This window comes from Alosa sapidissima, chromosome 17 (genome assembly GCF_018492685.1).
Source record: "Alosa sapidissima isolate fAloSap1 chromosome 17, fAloSap1.pri, whole genome shotgun sequence".
Classification (NCBI taxonomy): Eukaryota; Metazoa; Chordata; class Actinopteri; order Clupeiformes; family Clupeidae; genus Alosa; species Alosa sapidissima.
In genome coordinates, this window is record NC_055973.1 from 14,731,776 (window position 1) to 14,743,394 (window position 11,619).

The 11,619-nt window shown below is 39.5% G+C and overlaps 2 protein-coding genes across 7 annotated transcripts; both read right to left on the reverse strand.

The window, feature by feature from the left end:
* Positions 1-545: 545 nt before the first annotated feature.
* lrrc34 (leucine rich repeat containing 34) lies at positions 546-4,795 on the reverse strand. Of its 2 annotated transcripts, none has more exons than XM_042068930.1 (10): positions 4,625-4,795; positions 4,313-4,425; positions 3,108-3,172; positions 2,634-2,717; positions 2,407-2,535; positions 2,221-2,316; positions 1,985-2,139; positions 1,435-1,590; positions 1,142-1,268; positions 546-919 (listed from the first exon to the last, which is right to left on the reverse strand). In XM_042068930.1, exons 1-10 carry the CDS (start codon positions 4,720-4,722, stop codon positions 692-694), a joined length of 1,251 nt encoding a protein of 416 aa, XP_041924864.1. In that variant the 5' UTR covers positions 4,723-4,795; the 3' UTR covers positions 546-691. The 2 variants fall into 2 exon arrangements, with proteins under 2 accessions (XP_041924864.1, XP_041924865.1); XM_042068931.1 differs by having other exon boundaries at positions 735-919; positions 1,142-1,227.
* Positions 4,796-5,296: 501 nt separating this feature from the next.
* mynn (myoneurin) lies at positions 5,297-10,790 on the reverse strand. 5 transcript variants are annotated; one of them, XM_042068918.1, is made up of 8 exons: positions 10,715-10,790; positions 9,791-10,069; positions 7,698-8,842; positions 7,362-7,521; positions 6,941-7,158; positions 6,555-6,632; positions 6,191-6,277; positions 5,297-5,870 (listed from the first exon to the last, which is right to left on the reverse strand). In XM_042068918.1, exons 2-8 carry the CDS (start codon positions 10,063-10,065, stop codon positions 5,665-5,667), a joined length of 2,169 nt encoding a protein of 722 aa, XP_041924852.1. In that variant the 5' UTR covers positions 10,066-10,069; positions 10,715-10,790; the 3' UTR covers positions 5,297-5,664. The 5 variants fall into 5 exon arrangements, with proteins under 5 accessions (XP_041924852.1, XP_041924853.1, XP_041924851.1 ...); XM_042068919.1 differs by lacking the exon at positions 10,715-10,790 and adding an exon at positions 10,446-10,674; XM_042068917.1 differs by lacking the exon at positions 10,715-10,790 and having other exon boundaries at positions 7,698-8,256; positions 8,293-8,842; positions 9,791-10,406.
* Positions 10,791-11,619: the final 829 nt, after the last annotated feature.

Here is an 11,619-nt window from a genome sequence, read left to right on the forward strand (position 1 = left end):
AGAGGCATGATGACATGTAATATAAAAACATTTGCACTTCTTTTACAAGACATTTACACCAGTGTTTCCACAAAGTGACCGGTATCGTATCGCCATTAAACCTAGAATTTGACAGCAGAATAACAATGTTGTTCTGGAAGTCATTCAGTCAACAAATAAATGTGTACATCAAACTTATCAAAAACACCTGAAAGGTGCTGACTCGTTCATTATAATATGAAACACTGATTATTTCTTATTTGTATCATAATCAGAGATCTGATATATGATGTAGTGATATATGATTTTGTTTTATTACAGACATCCAACAAAAGTCTGGAAAACAAATATTGTTATCCCCTTTTGTCCATCAAGACAATACTAATTTTAGCATTGTATTGCACATCATATTTCCCCCCAACATATATTCAGTAGCTGCTGAAAGCCAACACAACTAGGAGAAAGAAAGGCCAGATCATCAGCTTACATTTGTACATTACATAACATTACAGATTTACTAAGGTACATCCACAGCCAGTGAAGACAATGTTCATGACAACCACTTCTTTGTGTTCATATAAATATTTTATTGGGGGTCAAAATTTGTTATTATAAATTTTTTATTAGCCTATTGCTGATCTTATTTTGTCCAGTTACTACCAGTGATCATAAGCAGAAGAGGGGCCAGAGTAAGCAAGAGTGGCCAAAAGTGTCAGTCCAGTGGGGCCGGAAGAATTAGCAAATCATCTGAATTAGCAGACAGGGCCAGTGCTGAATTGCTGGCAATGTCTTCATCCTCACCGTAGCTGGGAGTCCAGTAGAAATGCCTGTGCAGACCATGAAATAACTCTGCTAAACACACGTGGCCATCCACCATATAGGGCGAGACGTCAGTGTGCATCTCCAGCAACCTGCCACTCCTCATGAGTTTGGTGAATGCCTGTGTACATGCAGAGGAAGAGACAGACAGTAGGGGGTGATGTTACACCATCTATTGGACACCCCGTGTACAACATCTCTTCTTGTACTTACAACTTTTGTCTCAGTTCCACAGAACTATGCAACAACATATTACTAGACTGTTCCTCCGGATGCCTATTTCATCCAACAGGATAGACATATATTGCTTATAATCTAAAGCGATTAGAAAGGTGCATCTCACCACACACACAGACTCCTCCAGCTTGTTGCCCCAGATGTAAATATGAGATAGAGAGCTGCTGATCTTCATGACCTCTGTAATAGTAACTAAACCCAGAGTACCAATGTTGTTGTAAGGGATGGACAATCTGTAGGAACAGTCAATGAAACAGGGGCCATACTCATACAGTACATAGCATAAGATGTGCTTATGGGAGATCTGATTTCTATAACAATATAAGAACAACTAAGAAACTATTTTATACAACTGGACGGCAATTGTAGTCAATCTCTGCTCAGAAATATGTCACTTACGCTTTGAGTTTGCACCGGGGCAGCACAATGGCCTCACTCAGGTGGATGGCTCCATCATCCTCAATGCGATTGGCAGACAGGTCGAGTATCTCCAGGGGAGAGCCCTGTTTTAAGACCTCAGCAAGGAACTTGGCACCATCCCTTGTGATCTTGTTGCTACATTAACAGATATGTAATACTCATTTCCTGTCTATTTTATACAATGACTTTGCTAAATTTCTTCAGCCATGCATTTATTTTCTACATTCTTCTCTTGGATTAAAGCATAAACTGACTGGCTATTGGGGCCCTTGTGGGTGCTCAGCCCACAACTGAGTGGTCTCATACATGAAGGATAGCTTTACACTGGTTACTACTTGAAATGTAGTATTTTGTGATATGATAAAGTACTGTAATGTTAACTGCAGTTAATACACAGGTGCGGTCAATCTATGAATGGCATAATACACTCTCATGTGGTTTTTACATAATGTGTCTTATACAGAGGACATTACTGTGTGATGACAGAGGAAAGGCAGGGATAAAGTAAGAGTAAGTGTATGTGGTATACCAGCGGAGGTCCAGGTAGCGAAGGCTCTTGTTGCTGTGCAGGGCCTCACACAGCCTCTCTACACCAGTGTCTGTCATTTCATGCTTCCCAAGGTGCAGCTCACGCAAAGTCTGATTCACTACTAGCATACGAGCCATGTGAATAGTAGTCTCCTCCTGAAAAAAGAAAGACAAGCCATGCTTAGACAAAATGAAGATAGTGTTTAACCACATTTTTTTTCCACCATTCAGTGTTACCTGATGGCTATAGAGCAATGGCCGACTCAGGTTGATGACACGAATGTGTTTATTACTGTTCAGGACGATGGAAAAAGCTATCAGGCTTTGAGTATCCTGAGGAGAGAGAATTACATGGTACAAAGGTTTGTTAATACAGAGTTTTGACTAGGAACAGTAAGCGCTGACATGGTGTTGTATCAATACCAAATCACAGTCAGAGCAGTCCAGCTCTTCCAGGTTGTTATTTATTTGCAGCATGCTGGCGAAGTGCATGGCTCCTTTGTTTCCAATTTTATTACCCGTCAATCTTAGGGACTTCAATGTTTTGTTTAACTGGTGAAAAAATAGAAAGTTCAATTAATGACACAAGACAGAAAAGAGCAGTATACAGTTCAATTCAATAACCCAGTATACGGCCAAACTTTACCTACATGAAGACTTTTTGCAATGTGTTCTGCACCCTCAGCCTCAATATTGTTACACATGAGATTCAAGGACTGAATGGCCACATTGTCCTGTTAAACAAACAAACAAACAAAAAACATTTACTCTCCAATTACAGTTTAAAAAGGCAACACAACATCAATATGAATAACTTGCAGTTGCATGACCTTGCAAATGACCATTTTATTCCTGATTAGAAAGTATTCTAAAAATATAATCTTTATACATGGATATGTCCATCATAACAGACTCCTGTGAAATAAAGTATCCTACAACTAATCTACAACTATTTAGAAAATATTATTCAATCAGTGTTTTACTAGCATACCACAATGTGCACACACAAAGAATGATGATGTGAACTTTACCAGCTTGATATGGCCAACATATTATCATTATCATACAGTACATTATGAGGATCTGATTAATTCCTCTGCATTTAATGGAGTTCAATACCTCACCTGAAGAAGTCCTGCTAAGTGTCTTGCTCCTTGGTCTGTGATGTCATTGTATCTTAAATCTAACCCTAAAAAAAGATGTTTTGTTTAGTAAATTAAAAATACATTTCTTTACAACCTAAGACAACAAAGAAGGCCAACCGATCCAGTGGATGAATTACATACCCAACATTGTCTCACAAATTAGAGTTTTGACTCACTGTTTCTCATGTGACTATGGTGATATTCAGTTGATTAAAGCCAGCCAGTGTAACTGTAACATTAACTACAGCGGTTTGCGACCACCAATTGGACGGTGCAGGCAAATGCTCACTATATTTTTCTGAAAGCTATGTATCTCTGGTGTATATTTCTGTATGATAGCCACTTGGATCTAGTGGCTTTGAGATTTTTAAACCACTGTTTAAAGTGGTTACATTTTAAAAAATATATCAGAACATATCAGTGACTGAGTCTGGCCCCAGTGCCCAAAGGGTTAAGTACATTTCCTATTTGAAATTAAAAAAAAGTGAAGGGTCATGCATTAACCCATAACCTTTGACTATGACCAACGACCTTGAACACCCAATCAGTTCGTCTGGCCCTCATTGTGATTAAATGTACAAGGTTTGAAGAAAATAATTCAACATGCACATATTCTGGTGGAACTGGTAGGCTGTAACTGAAAACTATTTTTTTTTTATTCATTTCAGTTCATTTTCAATTCCAAAGCTACCAGATCCAAGTTGCCAGCATGAAGAAATATGCCGTAAAGCTTCTCTGTGTAGGCTATATACCTTGAAGAAAAATATAAGCTAGTGAGCGTTGCACCCCACCAAGTGGTAGTGAACGGAAACATTTTGAGGGCCTTTGCTCAGGGATGGCTTTAAAGTTTAGAGCTGATCTCAAATAATTCTATAATTTCTTCAGATACACAACTTATTGTGATGATGTGGCAAATAGTCAAGATAGCACAAAAAATGCATGCATTCTAAAGGCTTGATGTTGGGTAATCTGAAAACCAAAACAGTGGGTGGTCTAATATTAATGTTGAATAGGAGGCCTAGGGTTGGACTAAACAGCTGTCTCTCTTAACCTTAATATGGGTTAAAACTATAAAGACAGGCTCATTCAGTAAGAGATAATAGTGGAAATATGACAAAATAGACCTTGTGCAAGCTTTGCCAGGATAGAGACCCATATAGCTTATTGAGTTAACGTTGACCTACCTTTTACTGATTCATTACCATTCAGAATTTTTGAAACTGCAAGCAAGTCGTTGTCATTTAGTCTCTTCACCTCTTTCAGCCGATCGTTTCCGGTTAATTTGATCACGGCGTCACTACAATGTGCCATAACGTGAACATTTAGGAGGAATAGTCTGTAATGAGCGACTTCAACTTTGATATATTGGTATTTTTGAACGTTAGCCTAACGTTAGCATGCTTTATGGTAACGTTAGGCTCAGACAACTTGAGTGATACCAGAGATGGCCGTTAAACTAAAGTATCTGTGGTTAGAAGCTAGGTCATTTTACCTACCCTGTGTCCTTGCCTGCGTCTTCAAGTACTTGCATGACATATACATTGATGGGCACTTGCACCTCTGCACAAATCTTGTAATAAAGGTCTTCCAACATCTCGCATAGTAAAACGACAAACTCAGTGGGCTCTTACAATATTCAGTGTGGCAAAAAGCTTTGACCACGTTCCTATAGCAACGACACATGCGCCCTCCTCTATAAAGTATCTGACATCACGCATGGGCCTGCCTTTGAATTTTCATCACACGTCTTTTATCATTGCTATTACCTATCATTTATGTTAGATAAAATTGGTCTGATTTAATGTGTTTGAAGCGGGAGAATTATCTTACAACACATTTTCAGAAACCACATCACAAGTCATCTTGTGCCACTATTTATATCTTGCCTCGAGATGTTTTTACAAAGGGCACTTCGTTTTCTTTATAAATACCAGGCAGCTTGAGGAGGGGGAAGTTTTGTCATTATGGTATGTTTTTCCTTATATAATGTGATCGGCAATGCTGAGCATTTATGGTTGCCTTTATTACTGCTGCATTTGTTACTTTTACACAAATGAGGAATGTTGATTGACTGGCCAACCACAGCTGATGGTAGGGAGCTATGACTGACTGTGTACAAATTTGTTTCAACCAAAACAATGACCAACCCTTAACTTCTAACCCTGAAGCATTGTCAAAAAGTGTGAATTTTAATGATATGTTAAATTAACATATTTAATTATGTGTTAAATATGTTAAACACACTCCATGCATCCCATCCATTCAGAATTGACTAAATGGAAGATATGGGGTAGTCTTTTGTATGACCACAGAAATTCACAAATGTTCTTCCTTACAAAATAAAATACACACACAATCCATTAACATAAATGCCAAAGCTAAACAATTAAAAACATGTATGAGGTTGCAATTCAATAATTCAAATTCTGGACAGAAATGCCATTATTCTGCATTTAATGCCAAGGCATTGGCACCAAACTACTTCCAACACTGTAATTAAATTATGCTCTTCACAAGTAGTGGCTCTAAGTCCCGTTTACTCTGCCTCAATTGTGTGGACGATGACGATCTGCGTTGTTTCCATGGATGCGGCAGTGTCCGCTGGGATTTCCAGCTGCTCAAATGTAACTCCAGTGGGGTTGAGCGGAGATGCACACATGCGAGCAATCAGCCCTTGGTGGTCAATGGGGATGTTGAGAGGAACGGCTGCAGTGGTCAGGGTCTCTTCAATTTCAACTGCAGCTGTAGGGAAGACATTTAGCTTTGACTTCAAGGAGCACTAAAATGGTTCTCAGTGTACATGTGTATGTTTGGCCACGAAGTCAGTTTATATGTAGGTACAATACATAGAAAGTTTTGAACATGCTTTTTGAAATACTATACTTGGGTAGATCAGGGTTTCTCTCTATTACTGTTTTCATTTACTCTACAGCAAGAGTAAAAATGCAACGACATATTGTTGACCTTTTTAGTTTGACATTTTAATGTCATTGACCTTTAGATATTCTCATACTGTAAACAATCTGGAAGAGCCAGATGCCAATGTAATAAGACCATCTTACCACCGTGTTTCTTCTCTTTGTGTCTCTTCAAGCCACTTGGGTCAGCAAACATTTGTCCACAGAGATCACATCTCACTCGTTTATAACCTACGGTAGAAAGAAGAAAACACTGTGAGGTAGACATAAAACTGATGTAAATTCAAGACAACCCCCAGAAGCTCCAAAATGATTAAAAACAGGACCATTTTACCCAAAGGACTGGTAGGGGCAAACACATCTAACATGTTAAGAGTTGAATTATGGAGTTTGTCTAAAAACATCCTAAGCAACATGGATATCATGAAAGAAGGAAATTATTCATATAATATTTGAAAATGTTGCATTCTTTGGTAATGAACTAATGTACTAAAAATGCAGTTTTTACCATGACTGTCCATGTGTTTCCTCAGTTCTCCAGTAGTAAAGAATCTCTTGCCACACACCAAGCACAAGTACGGAGCGTCTGTTGGTCACATGATAAATGAAATAATAGTAAGGAAGTGAGGTACCATCTAACACAATTTGAGTAAGAGAAACAACTGTTACACTCAAGCTGAATAGCAGACAGCATGATGTTAGATGACCTATACAAGCCACCCACTCTCAACATTATGTACACATTACTGAACATAACACTTACAGAGCAATGAAGCGCACAGTCACTGATGGTCTGTCATTATATACTGATAATCATATGCTGTGGATGAATGGTTTATCTTTAATGCTTAATCTTTGTGTTGCTTCAGATGAAATAAAATCAATGTTCCTTACTGGATGTAGCTTCCTCCTCTGCTTTTTTAAGCTTCTCCTTTGCATGTTTCCGCGAATGGGTTATGAGGGAGCTGGAGACAGCAAAAGCCCGACCGCATGTGTCACAGACATACGGCTTTTCACCCGTGTGCCGCCGCATGTGATAGGTCAGTGTGCTGGCCTGGGCAAAGCACTTTCCACACAACTCACAGTTGTATGGTTTCTCACCACTGTGCTTCCTGAAGACAAAAGATGTTGAGAAAACTGTAAGACCAGGAATAGTTTGACATAAATAAATACTTGTGCATATTGAATGAGACCATAAAACTCCATAAGATTATAATGTAAAACAGCATCAAAAAATGTGCTAAATGTGAACACAGACAAACTGGGGTTATTGCTATTCAAGGAAAATATTTTTGATCTGAAATAAGAAGGTCACCTGCAGTGAATTTTGAGGTTGCTGGATGTTGCAAACTGTAGACCACAGTCGTTGCACTGGTAAGGCTTTTCCTCCCCGTGGTGCATGCGGCAGTGGAAGACCAACTGGCACTTCTGAGCAAATGACTTGTCACATTTATCACACTTGAATGGCTTCTCTCCTACAAGCAAGAAAAAGAAAAGTTTCACTTGTGTTTTTTGACAACAAATATTATATATTAGCATTACAAATCACTCACTGGATCACTGAGCCCCAGGTTTAGAAGTATTTTGGCCAATATTCTATAATCCCCAAATAGATTAGAATAGACTAGGCGACGTGTCAAAAGTATCTCACCTGTGTGAATGCGCAAGTGTGTCTTCAGCTGGTTCCCTTGTCTGAACGTGCGGTTACACAGCTGACACTCATAGGGCTTCAGGCCCTTGTGGATGCGCATGTGCCTGCGCAGGCTGCTCAACTCCGAGAAGACCTTGCCACACGAGCTGCAGATGGGCCGGCTCTTGCCCAGCTGCCGACTGCCGGCTCCTAAGAGGGTGTCCTCACCCACCATCTCCATCATCTCCACCATCTCCTCATCTCCCTGCGCCTCTTCCTCTTCACACTCTCCGACCTCCACCTTCATCACAGCGGCATAGTCAGAGCTCTCCTTCAGCTTTTTGCTGGGGACCCTCTTGCGGTTGCTCTTCCTTATCTTGGCAGGGTTCAGGGGGTCATCATCCTCTCCATCAGGTGTGAATTCACAGTCGTCCATGCTGCTGGTGGGTTCCCCTTGTTGCTCAGTTTGTTGTTCATCAACAGGCATTTCGTTGCTCGGTTCAGCTTCAACTGCAGGCATGTCACTCGCTGGTTCTGCAGTCACCTTCTCAGGCATTTCATTCACTGGTTCTGCCGTCACCTTCTCAGGCATTTCATTCACTGGTTCTGCCGTCACCTTCTCAGGTACTTCACTCGCTGGTTCTACCGTCACTTTCTTTGGAGGACGCCCTCTTCCTCTTCCTCTACCCACTGCTCTACCTCTTCCCCGTCCACTCGGTCGCCCTCTGCCTCGTCCCGTACCTTTGGGGGAACTGCTCTCCTCTACTGCAGGGGTCTCAACGCTGGGTTTGGGTTTTGGCTTCCTACCCCTCTTGCCCGTTGATGCTGCCTGCTCTTTGGGTGGGGATGATTCGCTTGTGGCTGGAGTGGGTGACAGCTTTTCCTGGGACTCACTCTGCTCTGTGCTCTCCTGTTCTTCACTCTCCTCCACTTCAGCTAAAGGTGGAAGCATGTCAACTGGCTCTGGGCTGGGAGCAGAACACTCTGCAATAGCTTCTGCTGTGGCTTCTGCTGCCGCCTCTGCCGCTGCCACCGCATTGCAGGCCTGAATGATAGCCTCTAAACTAGGTTTCTCGTCATTCTGGCAGAGTCGATCACACTGGTTCAGCACTTCTTGCATTCCCAAGAAAGCAGCTGCTTTCCGTATGTCTGAAATATCATCATTGCTAAAGGCAAGGAGAAAAACAAAACGTCATCAACACCAATGTGAATGTCCGAGGGGCCATCTGCCAGAGACTGTTTTGCCAAAGCTATTACATTTAGTAACGTTGTTATTTACTAGGCAGGTTAACAAACTTACACAAACTATATTTTAATTCAAATTGTAGTTGCCAGTAACACATCTTCAACAAAGAAAAAAAAGTATATCATAACATTCTTACTTTGGAGAAATGGCCTTGAGATTAGCTACCAACAACGTTAGCTAAATCAAGAAAATACACCAATAAAAATGTAATTAACTTATTTAGCCTACACAGCTACTAATCTGGGTTAGTAACTATCATTTCAACAGTGTTGCTATGTGCACGAAACACATTATGTGCACTTTTGATGAACAGTTACTAAATGAATTTTTCACGTTAAACGTTTCACATTAGCTAGCACAGGTTATACACATATCAGGATGCTGGATTACCTTAATATTGAACATTAACTGTTAGAGAAATTTCTATGTGAAATTAGACTGACTGACTTACATGATCAGTGAACAAAAATCCTTAAAAGTTATGGGTGAAAAGGAGCAATTTCCTTCAAGTGACATTTGAGAGAATTACTAGGCAAATGACTTCTATTATCAGTAACACCTAGAATGCTAGCATTAATGTTAGAGGCTAGCTGAACAAGAACCCAAGCTCAAGCGAACAGGAAATTAGTAAATGGTACACAACCTACAGGATCTAGGCCTACTTATCGAGAATGTAAACTCGATCAAAGGTCATTAGTATGATTAGTACACCATGGGTTATGAGATATATTTTTTACATTTCTGAAAAAAAAAAATATAATTAGATTTTAGAAAACTAACTGATACAATGTTGTTGTTCACTGATTATGTACATCAATTTGAATAATAATAAGTCATGTCTCATTGATTAAAAAAATAGACATTTTACCTGTCAATATTTAGATTTCCAGTGTAAACAAAGGTCAAAAGTCTCTGAAACGTTGCCTCGGTCACCCATTCTGGGTCTAACGTTATAGTTGTGACGCCTTCTCCTTCAAGCGCACTTCGAGATGCGAAGAACTCACTGAAGGCTGCAAGTACATTCCGGTGAGCTTGATACCGCGACGGACCAATAACAATGGTACAGTCGCAAAGAAATCCCCGTTCTCTTTGCTTTTTAAGCTGCTCCAGCAGGAGCTCGGCATGAACAAGTGTTGTCATCATCAATCTGGAGAGATGAACAAAACAAACGACTAGTAAACATACTTTGGTTTGTAATTTATCCTCGGGCATTTATATTAATCAAACTTAAATATTTCAATGTATTATCTAAATACGTAGCCTTATTTGGCCAATGCTGCAGCTCGTGACTCTATTTAAAAAAAAATGAAATAATTGGTAAAGGAATTCTGATGATTCGCATCCACTTTGAAGATGCAAGAATAAACTAAAGGGAAATAAAAGTTCCCGCGTCAGATATATGACTTGGGTGTGAGCAGTTACATTGTAGCATAATTTGCGTTCTGCAACCAAAATAAGACATATCTATTTTGATTCATTTTTTAGAGAAATGCATGGAATCATCTATACCAAATTATTATTACCAATAGTGAAACAAAAAATATAATCAATATCTGCGTTAGCCAATACAAAATACATGTGAACCGACAAGTGACAGCGTAAATATCGATAAAAACAAAAAGGGCTCTTATTTCGAAAGCGCTGGTCCGAAAACGCAGAAGGCGAAGTTGTGAAGTCCAGAAACAACTGCCTACATAACAATTATACGTGCTATTAGCCAGTAAAGACTGAAAATACAAGCTATTAAAAAGGAGAATAGCGATACAAAAATACATTTGCAATACGACATTACCTTTTAATCCTTATTCTTGTTCAGCCATTTTCCCGTGACGTCAGGGGAATTGGATTGATGTCATATCCGTTTCAGATGCTTCTTTGTTATGTTCACAGTCTAGCGATGATTATTACCACCACCCAATGGACTGGAGTGGCGACAATTAATTTACAGATTCTTAAAATTCATACCATTAATGAATAATAATAGTATATTTTGACTCCTGGAGCCATTTCTTAAAAAGTGTCAGATCAGTGACCTGATTTGAAAGTGATGGGAAATCAGGATTCCATCCTCAATGTGTCAGCTTTTTCTCCCTGGTTTATGGGTCGGCAGAGACAAATACCAACATTCTGACCAATGTATGGTAATGTCACGAGGTGCAATTTACAAACAATTTCATAAATGGTTAAAAGTTATAAAGATGTGCTTACATTGACCATATATTGTATCACCTCATCATGTGTCTGAATCTTAAAGACTCTTATTACCCTGATTGATGACTATTTGAGTTCAATACAATACCTGAGATGGTTATTTTAGTTCAAATGTAACCAAGATCCATGCACAGCCTGGTTAGGTGCAGGTAGATTGCAGGAACATACTTTAAATAGCAAAAAATAAGATTGATCTACCGCACACTGTCGTTTACTCGATTTTATTCAGAGCGAACAACGCGTTTCGCATACATCGAGTAAACGTCAACAGTGTGCGGTAGATCAATCTTATGGTTATAGTCTTCTCCCACCCAAAGGTGGTAAAAAGATTGTGACATTTTTCTTTACTCTTCTCATGCATTCAAAGAATGTCCTGTTTAGAATTCCAGTATAGCTACTTTACGTTCACCACTTAGCTTCTGGCATTCCAAATAGTTGCAGCTGATATACATCTCTCCTTCGTTTTTTTTTTTTTTTTTTTTTTTT